The following is a 17970-nucleotide window of genomic DNA, read 5'->3' on the forward strand; positions in this document are numbered from 1 at the left end:
ATATATGTGAAAAAGGCATAAGGAAAACAAATCTGTAGAAAAAAAAATCTAAAGCAACATGCCGATTATTCGAACCAGTGGCCCCTCGCTCCGCAACCCGTTGTGCTATCCAACACTTGCCATGTTTAAACTGGTGATATTTTGGCGAGCTATTCATATGCATCATTTACTGCTCACAGTACGCAGATCACGAAGCAGCTTGAGTGTATTTTCTGCCACCACTAATTTTACATTTTCTCTCAAACTGAAAACTGCCCTTGAGCCACCCAACAACGCATTCATTGCTTTGCCCTAGTGGTAAGACTGAACAAAACTTTTTTTAAACAGTCACTGGATTCCACTGTTAAAACGTGTTTCGGCTTGGGCACTGCAATACCAAGGTTATCACTGATTTTAATCAGATCGCATGCACAATGTGGATAGTGGAGTACCAGAGGCTAGCCAGGGTTTTATTTTGGGGGACGTACTGCTTCGTGGACTAGCTATTACCCTTGGCAAAACTGTTCTTTCGACACATTCCCATACAGACCAGCACCGGTGAGTGGTCTACCCCGGCCACCACCGCTGGCACCTGGTGTACAAATCATACCGCAGCCAGCCCCCAAGGTGATCATGTTGGATTCTGCGTCCGCACGAGCAGCTGCCCTCCAGCAACAGCAGATGCGCAGAGTTTCAGGGTCGCGGGATGGCACGCCTCCCTCCACGAACCGTCTTCCATCGCACCTGGTGGCAGGCAGCACAAGTTCTGGATCTGGCTCGCCACGCCTGCCTGAAACTAGTGTTCTCGAGCGGTGAGTGCTTACTGGCATAGAATCATAGGCGTGTGCGGGGTTACCCTCTAGGGGGAGGCAAAGGTTTGTCATAGTGCCTCCCCCTCTTAAGTAAATGTATGGAGTTATCAATCACTTTTAGTGGAAGTTTTTCGCAGGGTATGTGGTCAGCTGGCACTTTTTTAGGTATAGCTGAAAGGGGCCATGACATCGAATATTGAGTCGTAATCTGTGTTATGTGGGTTAATTCTTAAGCACTTATAAATAAGCTGTCGAAGTTTAAGCGCATTTGGTCAAGCACTTAATTTATTATTGGACTATACTTGCAAGTACGCTAGTGGCCTGAGAATGTATTAACACTGTGGTGCACTCCCGAGCTGTGTCGTGCATAGCAGCTGGCTGTGCGAACATCTGCATTCCGGAGAACAGCATTGTTCCGTCGTCAGCTGCGCAAGAAATAGAGGTATTTGAGCTTTTTTCTTATTTAGCGCTCAAGTGAACAATTAGCAGCGGCAGAAACGTTGGTAGAAGACGACAACACTGCTCCAGTTGCCAGCGGAGGGCAGATTGTACAGCCGGCAACTTCTAGGGCCTGTATTGCACAGCAATATTCTTTTACGGCCCACTTTTCATACCAGTATAGACGTAATAGACCTTCTACTTGTGGTTTTCACTGGACGCTGGAAATTGTTGGGTGACCATGTCATGGTCCCTTTAAAGTTAGTTTTACCAAATGGGGGTTGTTGATTATAGCAAATGGAGCGCTCTGTTATTGTAATGCCATGTCAAAAATTTCCGGACAGATGCACATTGCACAATCTTTCATGGTATCGCTCCCTGCCTTAATTGAATGGGGCACGGACGAAAATATTGACAAACAGTATTTACCAAAATTGCATCATGCGTACTGCATACTTGTATCGGAGAACGATTGCGACATCCTGTTGAAATTCCAGCATTGTGCCACAAATGGCATAGGGTCATAGAAATTTGTACTAATTTACTACACAGCTAATAAGAGCTTCATGGGTAGTAAAATGCTCTTTTAAAATTCTCGATTTTGGTAAAACTTGCAGAGTTTATGTATATTTGTGTGCTAATTTAACGCATTCGGCTATTTTTACAGCGCTGTGGTGCAGTTATTAAGTATCGGGCATTTCGTGTGCCTTTTCGGGAGCAAGATTTTTCTTAAACTGGCAAGTTTAAGGAGTAAATCAGCATACCACAGCAGTCTGAGGCAAGAAGTTTATGCTGTAGATTAAGAATATGTTGAGACGTTTATTGGCGGGCACTTGTCGATGATGCTTGACAGCGACAGTCAATGCGGGTACCGACTCTCCGCACGAGCTGCTCTTCTTCTTGCTAAAAGGGTGGCCCACTAGAAGGCGCTGGAGAGGACGACCCACTGTTCGAAGGCTTCGCCACAACTAGATATTTCAAAGCCATCTTCACTAATATTAGGGTATGTTGAAAACTTGTCGGTGAGTCTATCTCAAGCTGGAATTTCACTCGAACTTTAAATAAGCCACAACTTTCTCTCACATATGTAACCCGTGCCTTTGTATTAGATCTGAATTTTCTGTATCTCTTGTTCAGGCTGTAAGTGAGAAAAGTGGCTTCTACTTCTGAAAACACTGTTAATGGTAAAAATATTGGAGAGATGGTGGGTGAGGGAGCAATGAAACACGTTGAGGAAAGTCTTGCAAGTTTCGGAGAGGATCAGCTTTGTAAAAAATTGACCTTGCCACATGCGTGTGCTGCTTTGTTTGCCCTTTTTCTTTCTTTTTTTCTATTTTGGTTGGGTAGTCTTGTTAACCATGGTGGTGGGAGCCCCTCTCGATGTGCTGACATTATGCAGCACACACCTGCTTTTGCTGACACTTCACTTACCCGAGCGTTCTTACTACTCATGTTAAATGAAGTGTGATCTCATCTCTAGAAATTTATACGCTGTGTTGCGAATGCTCCGTTCGTCCAACACTAACATCGTCGCTGAAATGAATGTGCTTACAAGCAACCTTTTGTGGCAGAACCGAACAATTCTTGAAGTTTCTAAAAAAAAACTTTTGTATTGCAACCTATAACACTTTCCTGGAGACGTGGCAATGTCATTGTTAGCTGGTTTAAACGGTGAGAAAAGAGCAGTTTATCGAGAGCGCGTTCTTTTTCTTTTTTTTGTTAGTCGCAACCTAAATGAAAACAAGCAGACAATAGAACAAAGTAAGGTTTAGTGAATGTTATTTGGTGTTTTTTAGCTGTATTATAACAGTTATGACATAAAATCGAAGAAGTCAAAGTGAACGAAAAGACAACTTGCTACCGGTAGAAACAGCAGCTTGCTTGCTTTATGACGTGGTATAAATAAGCACACATAACAGATGTGCAACTAACACCTCCACTGCACTTCAAGCACGAATTGTGCTGCCATTAGGCAGGCAAATGTGCAGCGCAAGGGAGCGTACTTGCCAATTATGGAAAGGGCCAATTGGTATAGTCTCTGATTTAATGGGTTATAGGCCTCTTAGAACACAAGTAAATATGACTGGCAATGCCTAATAGCACTGTCTTGCCTCTGCCTTTTCTTGTGCCCTTTTGATTGGTGGCTGAGGTGACCTACTTGAGAACAAAACACTTGCTTAGGCATTTTCTTTTCTTTCTACCTCCTTTTGGCTAACCTCTTCCTCACCGACTCGCTACCATGTTGCCCTGCTGCCTCCCCGTTCCCTTCTGCTAGAGTCCTCCTAGGAGCTGTCGGGGATGCGTCTGATTTGTCTGGCAGGAACAGTGCCATCACCATCACACCCGTTGGGGCAGGGCCCTCTTCCACGTCGTCCTCCTCTTCGTCACGCACTGCGTCCCCTTCGGTGTCTGTGGTGCGCATCAAGGAGGAGCCCAAGTCGCCTGGCGAGCAGCAGCTGCCTTCGTGCAGTGGTGACGTGGGTCCGTCATCGAACACGCTGCGCAGCTCGGCATCGCCAGCCGAAACAGCCGCGGGGATCGCCTCTAGGTCTCTGGTGAGTGGCATTGCTTCGCGGCTGCCTGGTTGTTCATCACTGCTCGTGATTCTGCCTTTCTTCTATTGTTTGCATTTGAAAAGTATGCACAGAGAAAGCGGAAGACACATAAAAGTAAACTTGCACATCGAGCCAAATGTAGTGCGTTTTTTTGCTTTGAAATCGAGAGTTAATTCAACGTGTGGATATTCATCACTCATTAAAAACTGGTGCTGGAAATTAACTCTTGAACAGGAGTTAACCATCACGGTGAAGCATTTCGTTCATCATTGCAGCTTGTTCTTTTGGACATCTTTATTTTTTTCTCAGCTTGCAGCTGATACATGTGCACATCTGTTTATAATGTACACTAGAATGAGCAGAAAGCATCGGTGGTTGGTGCAAAAAGCAGAACTGTGTCTTTTGAGAGCTACATCATTTTAGCTCTGCTAATGCTCAATCTGTGCCTGTTCAAAAATATTGCTTTGTTATTTAGGGCATTCATTTAAAATTGGAGCAGGGCCAGAATGGTTTGTGGGGTCGCCCACGTTCGACCCTCCACATCAGTTCGCAGGATCTGCCTGTATTATTGCCCCCATGAACCTGCACGCGAGATATGTCCATCCACGAACACTACCATACTCAGAAGAGAAAGAGTGCTTTTCCCCACGTATCCATGAAACTTCACTCTCGTTAGGCGGCACTGCTGGCATCACTGCTACAGCCCCTTGATGTAGGAAAGGAGCGCCACTCTTTCATCTACATCGGCATGTGTTTGCTACACTATCAACCTCCTCTCTTGTGAAAGAGCGAAGCAGTTTAGGTGGCCAGGCTGTCATGTGCTGTCGTATGCGGTACTTTTTCGTCTATGCTGGCATGTCCTCGTCACACCATTGGCCTCCTCTTTTTAAAAAGTGAGACATTATGGGGCCGGGTGGTGGTATTTTGTCATATACTGTCATATCTGTCATTGTTGCTTGGCAAAATGCTCTATGTCTAGTCCTTGCACGAAAGAAGTCTTTTTCATTAATTTCTCCGAGTGCCTTGGTGATGAGTGAGCGCGCTCTTACCGAGGAGAAGTCTTCCTCTTGTTCTTCGAGCGTCTTGATGGAAGAATTCTTTAACACTATCAGCAAAAAGTGACAAGCACACTTTGCATAACGCAGGCAAAACCATATACAAAAATAGAAAAATAGAGGAAGCAGGCTCAAAGTAAGAGAAAAATAAAAAAATGGGAATAAAATATAAAGAGAGAGAGAAACAAAAAGAAGTACAGAAAGAGGAATAAAAAGAAAAAGAAAAATACGGAAACAAGGGGGAAAAAAAAGAGGACGTAAGAAATATAAAGCTGAAGAGAAACCTAGAAAGGCCATCCATCTCTGAATTTCCTTCAGACTTTTCACCCCTAGCGCAAAGCTTCGTTAATTTTTTTCACACCCACTTGCACGCACCCAGTGCATCCGAAATGCTGAATGCCTGTGGTGTGTCATACCACCCGATCAGGTGACCGAACTGTCATGAAAAGCGCGAGCACGGGAACTTTGCATGCTTTTAGTTCTTGACACATATTATTAACCCTCCAGGTATGTGTGTATGAGTGTGTGGGGTGTGTGCCTCCCATGGCATGCATGCATATTTTGGGGGGTCTCGAAGTGAGAGTCTCGCTCTAAGAACACACAGACATGGTAGATGTAGTCGGGCATATCAAACATGGTGTACATTTATTCAATTACTTTTACAAACGACGATATTTTCACCTAAATCAAACATGTCACTAGTGACATGCTGAAACAACTGTATACAATATTCCAATACTTCAATCAACATAACAAATGCAATGTAACATGAAGGCAGTGTCGCTGAAGTTCAACTCACCACGAAGGACCCACGGCAAATGACCACCAGTTGCCGGCTCCCACGGATCTCCTGCAGGAGTCGTTCAGTTGCTCGTTGTCCCAATGCCAAAGAGTCTCGAATGTTTTCTGTGCGGCCACCTAGCCTCGCCACTAGGCAGCGCTACCAGGGCTACCGAACAATCCACGCCAGCACTGCGCCACCTAATGCTTGGTGGTTATTAAACCTAAATGCGGCCTATCCACGAGACCTGTTTGCCATGAGGCATAGACAATCTTACAAGGGGTGCTAGTGCTCCCACAGTGTGTGTTATTCGCTTGAGTGTATTTATGTAAGCACACATGTGTGCACCTGCACATGTGTGTGTACTTGCCTGTATGTGTGTGTGCACAGGTATGTCAATGTGTATGCACATGTATTAATGTGCCTGCACATGCATTTATGTGTATGCATGAATGCAGCCCCGCCACGGTGGTCTAGTGGCTAAGGTACTCGGCTGCTGACCCGCAGGTCACGGGATCAAATCCCGGCTGTGGCGGCTGCATTTCCGATGGAGGCGGAAATGTCTTAGGCCCGTGTACTCAGATTTGGGTGCACGTCAAAGAACCCAAGGTGGTCGAAATTTCCGGAGCCCTCCACTACGGCGTCTCTCATAATCGTATAGATAGTGGTTTTGGGACGTTAAACCCCACAAATCAATCAATGCATGAATGTATCTGTGCCTGCATGCTTGTCTATTGCATGTGTATGTAGCATGTGAACTTCATGGCGTTCAGATGTTATGTAGCACCAGGTGATGAAAAGTCTACTACTCTTTATCAGGGCTAAGATTAACACTGGCTAACACTCCCAGTGCTTGCACGCACATAAATACCCGACAAGTGGACAAGGGGACTGCCGCTGCTGTAGTTTTGTTGGTAAGAGTATCGGGCGCGTAATCTAAAGGTTGCTGGTTTGGTCCCTGCTAGCGGCAGGTTGTCATTTTGTACACTATACGTTCTTCACATTTATGACACGATTGATTGATATGTAGGGTTTAACGTCCCAAAACCACCATATGATTATGAGGGACGCCGTAGTGGAGGGCTCTGAAAATTTCGACCACCTTGGGTTCTTTAACGTGCACCCAAATGTGTGAGCACTTGGGCCTGCAACATTTCCGCCTCCATCGGAAATGCAGCTGCCGCAGCCGGGATTTGATCCCGCGACCTGCGGGTCAGAAGCCGAGTACCTTAGCCACTAGACCACCACGGCGGGGCACATCTATGACACGATCGCTGTGATACTTAAAACAGCACAACTAGCGTCCCCTATATCCCCCTTGGCTTCATTATCTGCTGGTTTTTATTAAGTTGCTTCAAAAAAAGAAAGAAAAAAATTGGCAGATCCCACGTACAGTGGGAATCGATGATATGCGAAGCACGAATAATAAATGTTGATGTCAACTTAAAATCGACACGACGTTACGAGGTGGAGGTAGATGCCGTACATGACTTCCGTGTCACCATTATCATGTCTAGATGTGTTGTTTACTTTCATCATCTCTTCACGTCACGTGATACGAAATTTACTATATGTGAAGCTAGCTAAATGGCCGCGAGCACGCTATGGGCATGGCCTGTTGTCATGTTCTTACATGACACGCATGTCAGGATTATCATGTTTGCACCAGCCATATATTTCGTCACCCATTGACGTCACGTAACACCAAATTTGGTATATGTGGAGCTTGCGAAACGGCCGTGAGCGCATCATGAAGGGCCCAATATATTCCAATGTAGCGCTCACGCGCGGGCACGCTGGGCACAGCGACGCTACGTTAGCAAAACGCGCGAGCACTATAGTCTGACGCCAGGCACGACCAGCCTCTGTCGGCGTGGTCCGACGACAACCGGCGCGAAATGTGACATGCTGCATTTCGCGCTGATGCGTTACCCAGACAACACTGCGTCTCCCTCTTTTCGTAACGGAGGGACGCCGAATGCACTTAAATGCGCATGCGTCAAAGCAACGCAGCGCAGCGCGTGCCTGCGAGTATATGGCAGGATCGGCGCCTGGTGTGGCAATGCCGGCATGACGCGACGAAATGAATGCCGGCGAGCAGACGCACTGTGTCACGTCAAAATTTATTCCCGCCTTGACTTTGACATATAGTCATGTTCTCACATGACACGCACCTCATGATTATCATGTTTGCACCAGTCACATACCTTCGTCATCCATTCACGTATGGTGACACCAAAATTGGTATATGTGACGCAAGCGAAACGGCCGTGAGCACAACATGAGCGTGGTATGTAGTCATGTTGTTACATGACACGCATGTCATGATTTTCGTGTTAGGGTCTGTCGCTTGTGTTCGCCATGCAATCATGCCATACCATACCAATTTTGCAACATGCAATGTGAACGAAACCACCGCAAGAGCTGCAGTACCATGAAATGTAAATCATGACTAGTCAAATATGCTCTTCATACAGTCATGTTATGTCATGCCAAGTTCGGTATCGATACTATTATTGAAACGGCCAGGAGAGCTAAAAGTCGTAGACGGCTAGACAGACAGGCAAGCAGGCGGGCGGGCGGGCGGGCGGGCGGGCGGGCGGGCGGGCGGGCGGGCGGGCGGACGGACGGACGGACACGCTCAAAGTCGCTGAAGTTCGCTAAGAAATGCTTCGCATTTAGAAAGAGCTCTCGACAATTTTTTTCTTTCATTGTGATGGGCTTTTAGCATACGTTGAGCATTCCTTGTTTAGGCATTTAAATGCATTCGAACCCCTTAATAAGAGATGCTGATGTAACAGACAGTTGGGTATAAGAGACACCACAGTGCCTGTATTGAAATAGGTTTTGATAAGAAAATACATGTGTGGTGCCCTGCTTATAAGAAAAATCTCGTATAAGAGAACGATTGCTGCCCAATGCATGCGTCTTATGAAGGAGCTCAATATATGAGTTACTGCGTTGTGCATGTCGAGGCAAGTCCTACTATTTCACTACTTTATATAATGGAATATGCATTATCCTCAATAGCTGGAAGCTTTCTGTTTGAATTCTTGGTTATTCACACGCACGGTTTCTTTATTAGTAAGCCGGAGTACAATTGAAAAGAGAGAAATGATGTTTACTGACGGGTTTTTCCTTATTTTTGCATATGCTTTTTTTTTTCAGACATAGCTTAAACTTTACTAGCTCTTTCTCATATCGCCTCGTACTTTTTCGTTGCAGAACGACTTTGCAAACCGGTCCATCGGAAACCTACTTCAATCTACTGGCGCAAAGGACACAAGTCAGGAGAAGGTGTGTTGGTCTTCTCCACGCTCTACTTGACGTAGTGTAAAGCCTTCATGAGCAGACCGACAGATGAAAAGTTCTTAAAAACAAAAAGTGATAGGCATTATAGCGACCCACTGTAAGGCTACGCCTACTGATTGGTCTCAGTCATCGCAGTCTGTCTTTCCTACAGATGTCCTAAATTTTTGTGACAGTTTTGTATGAAATGTCAGTTGGATTGAGATATTTAATTCAAAATATATGCTATTTTTGAGCAGAATATATTGCAGACTTCTAAAGCTGTATCAAACTATAGGTGCACACACAAGATACAAGAATTGCACAAGATGGCAATTGTGTAGTCCTATCTATTCACCATTGTCTCTTGCATTTCTTGGTTTTTTTCAATTTTTTCAATGCAGCAATGCAGACTATTTGGTTTAAATCTATATCTAGACTCAGTATGCAACCAGAAAGAAAAATGGAGACAGGATAACTGTCTCCTTTCTTCCTGTCTTCTGCTTGCACAGTAGGTCTAGATTTCTGTTAATGCATTTTGACTTATTGGTTTTCAATTTCATCGTAGTTAGCCATGTACGAACAGCTTGCCGAGCACTTACCTTTTCGCGTGAGTGAACAAGTGATGAGCGTTGTATGTTCCATGCTGTCTTGTTTGGCTAAAAGGGGCTGTTGGCAACTGTTTCTCTAAGCCTATCTCTGGACAGGCAGACTTGCATTGCCTTACTCCTCACCTTGCATTCTATTTCAGGGTGCCCAAGGTGGCCAGCCCCAAGCAGACAGCAGCTGCAGCCCTTCCTCCATAGCTGAGCCGGTCTGCAGCAGTTCCTCCCGCACCCCATCCACAGTGTCCGCGTCCACAGCGAACTCGACCACTGTGACGACGCAAGGTTCAGGGGGCGTCCAGGACTGCTTTGAGGACCTCTCAACTCTGGAGGAGCTGCTCAAGATCGGCGACAAGAGCTTCGACTTGCCGGCACAGGACGCCTCCTCTTCCTCTTCATCGACCATAGCTGTGGCCACCAGCAACGGCCCAACTGCTGCCTCCAAGAGTTCTTCTGCAGCGCAGGCTTCGCCTTCCTCTTGCACCCCACCAAAACAGAACAATGTTGGGGGCGACACAGCCAACGGGACGGGACTGAAGATAGTAGAGACGCACAGCCTGCAGACGTGAGTGGAGAGGGGATATGTATGCTTGTTCGGCTTAGTCATGGCAACCAGCAGTGCAGGACGAGACAAGAGGTGGCACAGACATTGGTGCAATCTCTTTGTCATTACTTTCTTGCCCTGTCATTCAGTGCTTGTTGGCGTGCCTATGAATAAGCTAGTCCAACATTTTATTCTTGCGTATTCATACTAAGAGAGGAGCAACATGGATTTTAATCTAGATGTGTGGATCTACCACCACTCATGCTCAGCAACTTTTAAAATGGCAAATCCCTCATATACTAAACATTCGTCTAGAAGTACCAACCCAGATAGTGCATTATTTCACATCGTCATTCATAGGCTTGTGCGAATATTCAAATGCTTCAAATATTTAAACGAATAGTTGAGTATTCGAATTCGCTTTGATTTGAATTTAAATTATCAAATATTTTTTAAGTATTCACAATAAACGAATAGGTGTATATTAATCTGCATCTCACCGCTTGTTAAAATAGTTTCACTATAATGTAGAAATGCTTAGTCGTGAAAGCGCCCATCCAGGACAAATTTCTTTGCCGCGAAGCCCTTCTTTCAATTTAAAGGGGCTCTGCAACACTTATTGAACATGGTCAGAAAACGCTGCCGATCGGTAGTTGAGGCTACCGAGAATACGCGGGGCAAATATTATAGCGTAGCGCGTGGCCTGTAATTAACAATAAATTTTCAAAGCTAGAAGTTGCTCTCTTCCCTCAGCAAATGATACTACAAGCTCAAAAATCGCTTGTCACAGCCATTAGCTGATTTGAGCATAGCACGCTCGTCGCTACCAGGGCCACCGCGGGAGACCGCCGCTTGTCCACGAGTACATGCTCGATCACACTGCAAAGCTGCGTATTCGAAGACAAAAAAAAAAAAAGATGTGTCCAAGGTCACGAGGTGCGTGTGATGTATTTTCTTTTGCCATGCCATTCCTCCCTGCTTAGCTTCCAGCTATTTTGTCTGGACGAGAAGAGAGAATGCAATTGCAGCGTGTGAGAACTTTTTGGAACTCCACTCGTACTGGACTGATTCTAGAAACTTTGCGGCGGTAAATTTGTGAGGCAACAAGCATGTTTCTGGCTCCACGGCTACTAGAAAAAGTGTTGCAGGGCCCGTTTAAAGGAACATGTTACCCTCAAATCAATTCTCAAATCGATATTCTCCAAGTATAATAAATTTTAAAATGATAAGTATATTACAGGTTATCACTCGCATCCTACCAAAGCTACTACTGAAGGTTGTTTCGACTTCCTTTGAACGAAAAAAAAAAAAAAGCATTTGCCTAGAGCCCCTATTTCAATTCAAAAGAAATATTGTGCAGGTTTATTATGTCATGCTGAATATTCCCTTTTTTATTATATGTCATACATACCATTCGAATTCGATTCTAAGTTATTCGATCTAAATCACTATTCGCTTCGAACCTAAAATTCACTATTCGCACAAGCCTAGTCATCCGGAAAGAAGTCGAAGGTGTACTTCTTTGAGTACATTTAGTTACCATATTTACTGTGAAGCTTGTAGTTTTGAACCTAATTGGGTGCTCCATTCCCCATGTATGTATGCATAAAGTGTTGCATAACAAACCCATTCACTTGGCCATTCATGTACAAAAGTCTGTATTTATGCTCCTATATTGCTCTCTTTGCCCTTTGCAGTGATACGCATACGTAACACATTTTTCAAGCCTTGTGGTGTTCTTTATTTTGTATGCACGTTCTCCTAGTTCTCCATAATGTCATTGTGCTCCTGTATTTCTTTTTTTTCCACTGCAATTGCATTGTGTGACAAATGTACAGCGTGGTGATAGAGGCCTAGCCGGATTACTCATACCATTGCCCTTTGTCTTCTACACTATGACAATCGTGTATTGTCAAACTAATACATAAATAATAAAAATTTTAAAAATATCCTACATCTGCAGTAAATATTCATTTTTTTCTATTTAGAGAGAAAGAATGATTCATTCATTCACTGGGCCAGTTACCACCATTTTGTACAATATTAGAAAATTGGTATGAGGCTGTTTGAGCCAATGGCCTTCTGTCTAATATTGGGCACAGTGCAGTTATAAAAGGAGCCTTGCTGAGACCTATGGGGAATATTGTTCACAATGAGCACAGTGTGGCACACTGTATGTGTTTTTTTTTTTTTTTTTGCATCAGTAGCATTTCTTGTATTGTGTTAGTTTTGAGTATGCTCATGCATACTGAAGCGGCCACAAGGGCAGAAAGCATCTGGATCTATAGAGCTTCTAATATCTAAGATCTTATGTGGGAGAGAACATAAGCATAAAAATACTAAACAGTGTGATTTTTTTCTTGATTCAGTCTCTCATTTTTGTAGTGCATTGCATGATGCAGGTGCATAAAAACCGTGCTTATTCAATCTCGGTTAATTGGAAGAATTTTTGGTTTATTTGAAAACCCTTAACTGCATGGAATGCTGTGCCATTAATTTATGCATGCACATTGAGGGAAATCTTTTCACATACTATAAATAACCAGTGATGTGTGGCAGTACCTTTTATAAAAAAAAATTCTAGCAGATGTCTGGTGATTGTTATAGTGTGTACCCAGAACTCTGAAGGGAAGCCCATACCTAGTTTCTGCTGCTGATAATCCTCTGTATGTTGTACAGCTCGGACCCGAATGAGGACTGGTGCTCAGTGTGCCACGACGGCGGCGAACTGCTTTGTTGCGGCTCCTGTCCGCGTGTCTACCACCTACAGTGCCATGTGCCCTCCTTGGGGGCAACACCCAGGTCAGTGGTTTGACTTGCATGCTTGACTCGCACGTTTTGAGGGGCCTCAACTGTAAGTCGGCGGTATTTTCGAACCACGCTTAAAGAGTGTTGCAGAGCTCCTTCTAAATAACTGTGTAGTTCTGAATGAAACGGTCGTTGTGGCCACTGGCAATAGTTGCATCTTGAGCGATGTTCTCGCCTTCCCTGTGCAGTGAGGACTGGACCTGCCTTCTGTGCCTCGACATCCTCAAGTGTAACATTCCTCGGGAGTCAGCGGGCTCCAAGCGCAAGACTCCAGTGGGACTCAGCGGGAGGGAGCTGCTGGTCAGTCGCTGCTTCTTCTATGATTCTTGGTCGATGCTCATTATGGTAGAATGGAGCCTAATATGGGATATCAAATGCATAGGACACAGTGTTGACTTAAGCACCAGGTGATATTCCGTGCTGTGTCCTGTGTGTTCAATGTCTTGTTTTTTGTGTCGTTTTGATGTAGTGTCCTTGTACAATAGCATTCTTTTTTGTGTGTTTGTGTGTGTGTGTTTGCATGCATGTGCATGAAATCTCGTAATGTATGGGTGGCAACGTAGAGCCAAGATGAATTTGAAATGTCCTCTTGGCCTCCATTGTGACGCAGTGCTTAAGCTGCGCAAGTGCTGACCCCGAAAAACGCTGATTCCCATCCACAGCGGTCACATATTGACTGGGGCGAAATGCTAGAGGCTGGTGTACTGTGTGATGTCAGTGCTGATCAAAGAATCCTAGCAGGTTGAAACCAATCCAATGTTTTCACTGCAGTGTGGCGCATGATCATTCTGTGGCTTTGGCATGCGAACCTTTAGAAATATTATTAACACTCCTCCTCTGAGGGAAAATGTATGTATTGAAGATTTCTTGATGAAGCCAATTTTTCCTCTTCGCCTGTGAATGTAACTTGAAATCCCAAGCTGTAGTCCTTACTTGGCATCATATACATAACCTTTTTATGATTACGGTGCCCACTGAATTGGATAATTAGAATACCGACGAATTAAAATATGCTTGCTTATTCAGGTAACCTTGTGGCAGTTGAACACAAGGATATAACGTGTAACATTAACAGAAGTTTCAGGTGCCTTTATAGCAGGCTGTCAAAAAAACACTGACTTCACTGATGTGACTGCACCCACATTTGGCTAATGCATCAGGTAGAAAGAAAAAATGTGGTTTTGATATGTTGCTGAGGCCACCACAAATTAACAAGTAGTTCAGCTTATGTGATCCAGTGGGCACCACTGTAGCCAAACCAATAATCTAGCCACGCCAAGTGTCCCACACTTCTAGTGAGGCCCCGCCGATCTAATTGCGACGTGTGGCAGACTTTCAGACTTTCACATTACATTTTGACCTGAAACGCCTTAAAGGCCTGAAAGTGGTACATTTCAAATTTATTTGCAGGCTGATCGGCCTGTACGGCGTAGCACGTGTGGTGATCTTTGGGTCTGACTGGCGAATTCTTAAAGCAGACTTGGGCATTTGATTAAACACAAACAGACATTTAAAGGAAAACCAGGGCGATGGCAGGAGCTAACAAAAATCAACTAAGAGGAGACAGTAAAAATATGTGATGAAAAAAAAAACAACTGCAAAACTAGCTATGCTCTAAATGAACACACATTCGAAAAAGCCACCCTTTTTCTTGAGTAACCCGTCACTCTTGTTTCCAGGAGAGGTGTATTAGACCTCTCCCTGTTTGCGAACAGTGTCATGTCATTGCGAGCACCCCACCCACCATCCCCTCCCTGAAAGCACATGCTGGTTGGCATGAAAGTTCCGCTGGCGGCATTTTTCTGCATAGCAGCATTGCATAGAGTTAATATAACAGAACAGAGCTGCGTGTGTCTGCATTTCTTCGACAGAAGTTACTGCAAATCACTACTTTTTAATGTCGCGGCTTTTCAAACCAAGGGTCACTGCCTGTAGTGCACGATTTGTTGGTCGTAGATGGCAGCCATCTAAAAATATTGTGCTTGTTTCAGTAATTGGTGCTTTGAGAAATACTTGCACGGCATGGATGTGAATGTGCTCAATTTCCGTCGCGACATGTGCACTGTAGTTTTAAACGAAGTTACGTGCATAGTTTCGAACTTCTGTGTGTGAGGTCACAGATAATTCAGATGTTCACTCACTTTGCGAAATTATGATAGGATATCAATAAAAAAAAAAAGAGAAGAAAAAACCCTTTTGCTGTTGCTAGGCTGGCATTGACAAATCTCCATGAAAATGAAAGTGAAGTTCTATCCTACAACTTTTCTCATAACCCACTTAAAATTTGAGATTTTAAACTCTGTAACTTAATCTCATGTATAGTTACCTTGCTGCATCTGATGCCTTCAACGTGTTTGCACACTTACTTTGCTCCTTCAGACCTGATGCTTGTAATGCGCATTGTCACAAATTCACAAAGATCGAGCCATAAAGGTATCTATATGCGGAACAAGAATTTCCATTGTTTTCAATAACACGTATCGGCAGCGCTCTACATTGTGGGTAATACACCATATTGAAGTCATAGCCATCTGGAAGTCATAGCTGATCTGGAAAGCGTGTGTGAGGCGTCTCCGAGACTATGGCGGCACAGCACTCTCCCGCGCGCCGCTTGCTGCTCGCGAGACTCCGCTGAGCGCCCTAATCGTGCACTGAACGGGGCTACCATCCTCTCCCAGCTGCGTGCATTGCCCAACTCGTGTGTCAAATCTTTATTTGACACCTTTTACTTCGTCGTCTTGGACAGTGCACCTGAGATTCCCCCTTGGCCGCCACCTCACTAAAGAGTGCCGCTTCACCTAAGCTTGTGCCATAAATCAGGAAGTCGCCGCCAGAATGGACCAGGACCTAGTCGGTAGGACACAGTTTTTCACTGACTCCTACGTCCTACAGGACCACTATGTGGCCGCTGCTTGCACGGCGCCACAGCTGGCGTTGAAGCACAAATGCCGGCTTCTTAACCGCGCCTCATCCACCACGGCCGAGCTGGTACGCATACTTCTCGCTGCAGACCTCATCAGTGAATGTCTGCAAGTCTCACACGGGGCTATCTTCACAGACTCGAAATTTGCCCTACGCCAGCTCGCCAAGAAAGACAGGGCACCCTCACTCTCACAACGTGTTGTGTGGTCGCTGCACAGCCTGCATGATCACGGCTGCGATGTGGTCCTTCAGTGAATTCCATCCACTGAAGGACCAGGTTGGCACTGCAGGGAACAAGGCTGTCAATGACCTGGCAAGGACAGCGCACGACCCTTCGGCTCTACTGTCGATGTGAGCAAACTCCGTGAACTCGGCTCATCCGAGATTATCCTGAACAGCGTACGGCCGCTGGTAAAGTCTCTAAAAGAACCAACTAAAAGAACTAAAATAGCGCCAATCCTTTGCCTTCACCTCCTCTCTCAGCAGCTGCAGCAGCGCCCCTACAGCATCCAGCAAGAAACTGCAGACACGAGGATACCCTCTCCAGTGCACACGAGAGGGTAAGATGGTGCAGTGCCTCCTCCTCCTCGCCAATTCGTTGTGGAAGCAAAATGAAACATGCGGCCGAAGACAGACAAGGTAACACTTGCACTACCAAGGCTACCAAGCACGCAGGAGAGGAGGAGCCTGCACGGTGACATGAATAGCACTCGGTTATTTCTAGGGACTTTAGCCGCCGACTCTTCAGCACGCCATCTACCAGAGGGTACGCTAACGAGAAAAGAGCGCTCCTTCCTCCTTGCACTCCGGAGTTCTGTCTCCCGCCTGGGGCCAGCATCGCCTCCAGGGTGCAACGACACACTTCTACAGTGACCGTAAAATCTTAATGCATTTCCTCCTCTCCTGACCGGCCCTCTCTGGTCACCGCAAAGCACTCTCTCCGTACTGCAAGCAGCTGGGATTGTCTGCTACTACAGTGGATGACATTTTCCACCCAGTAGGATCAGCTCATCATGTGTGCTCTGCCCTGCGCGCAGTCCTCAACTTCAGCGAGATTGTGCAACTCACTGACTGCCTCTAAACCAAACCTGGAACTGACGGCGTGAAACTTCTGCTTTTTTGTGCTGCCAGTCCTCTGTTCGACTTTACAGTCAATGAACTGCTTGAAAAATACTGACTGCCAGACAAGCAATGGGGCTGTTTTGATTGAAAAAACAATTTTGATATAGTGATATACTACTCTCCTGCTGCCCCGTAGCTTCTAGAGCATTTATTGAATTGTAAGGCATTTTTTTTTATCTGTGCAGTGCTCCTTAGATATACAAAATTTTGTTTTTTGCTATTTCCTCAGTTTTAATTTTTTTTGACCACCTTTCATTCCTCCGACAAGCATTTCTCAACTTCGGTACACTCCATTTTGGTCGTTTTTGCATTTCAGAAAAGCTGGATGTCTACTGAGTGCAAGAAAGGACTATATACTAATACTGGAGGGAGCTTTAAATTTTGAAAAAAAGATAAAAATAAAAATATGTCTATTCTCAGTATTCGAAAAGTGAACTTTGGAACTTGACCACTTTCGCTGTACTAAAGCTAGAAGCATACTAATTGCATTTTGCATCCTCTGATAACTGTAGAATTTAATTACATTTATTTCAGGAGGATCCATATAGCCATTTTATTAGAAATATGATCAATTCAATTTTAAATAATCTAGAACTTGTGGTAAAGGGTACATAAAAAATAGAGTTCATATTTGATATGTTCAAGTGTTCATGATCCTAACGTAAATGAAAAAAATGTTTTGTGTCACTCATACCATGCGTGTCTTTTCTTTTCAGATATGCGAAAGGATCCTGCTTCACCTCTTCTGCCACGAGTTGAGTGTACCATTCCACATTCCTGTCAGTCGAACGGTGAGTCAGCACAAGTTCTGGACACATGCACGTCCTTTATGTTGGTTCATGTTGTTACAGTATCCAGCGTGGCAGATAGAAGAAGCATACTTTACTAATACAAACTGGCCTGGTGCTTCCTTGTTATTCTGCACCTTCAGGGGCTCCTGTCTAAGTAGATGTGAGAATGCGGGAGCAATATTTTTTAGCATTTGCTGCATTGAGGGTGTTTTTAAGCTTTTGTTGAACTTGAATAAAAAGTTTCAATTGACTGTAGGTGCTAGATTTTCT

General features: G+C 44.8%; 1 protein-coding gene across 8 annotated transcripts in view; it reads left to right on the forward strand.

The window, feature by feature from the left end:
- The window catches only part of LOC119170408 (E3 ubiquitin-protein ligase TRIM33), a 143721-nt gene that overhangs the window by 103913 nt on the left and 21838 nt on the right, over positions 1-17970 (forward strand). For 6 of the 8 annotated variants that reach the window (XM_075875818.1, XM_075875819.1, XM_075875826.1 and 3 more), the window contains 7 exons: positions 528-791; positions 3505-3784; positions 8846-8917; positions 9660-10078; positions 12737-12859; positions 13054-13165; positions 17626-17700. In XM_075875818.1, coding sequence (XP_075731933.1) covers positions 528-791; positions 3505-3784; positions 8846-8917; positions 9660-10078; positions 12737-12859; positions 13054-13165; positions 17626-17700 — 1345 coding nt within the window. The remainder of the gene's footprint in view (positions 1-527; positions 792-3504; positions 3785-8845; positions 8918-9659; positions 10079-12736; positions 12860-13053; positions 13166-17625; positions 17701-17970) is intronic. The other 2 variants (XM_075875827.1, XM_075875837.1) reach the window with 1 other exon arrangement.

This window comes from Rhipicephalus microplus, chromosome 2 (assembly GCF_043290135.1).
Source record: "Rhipicephalus microplus isolate Deutch F79 chromosome 2, USDA_Rmic, whole genome shotgun sequence".
Lineage (NCBI taxonomy): Eukaryota > Metazoa > Arthropoda > Arachnida > Ixodida > Ixodidae > Rhipicephalus > Rhipicephalus microplus.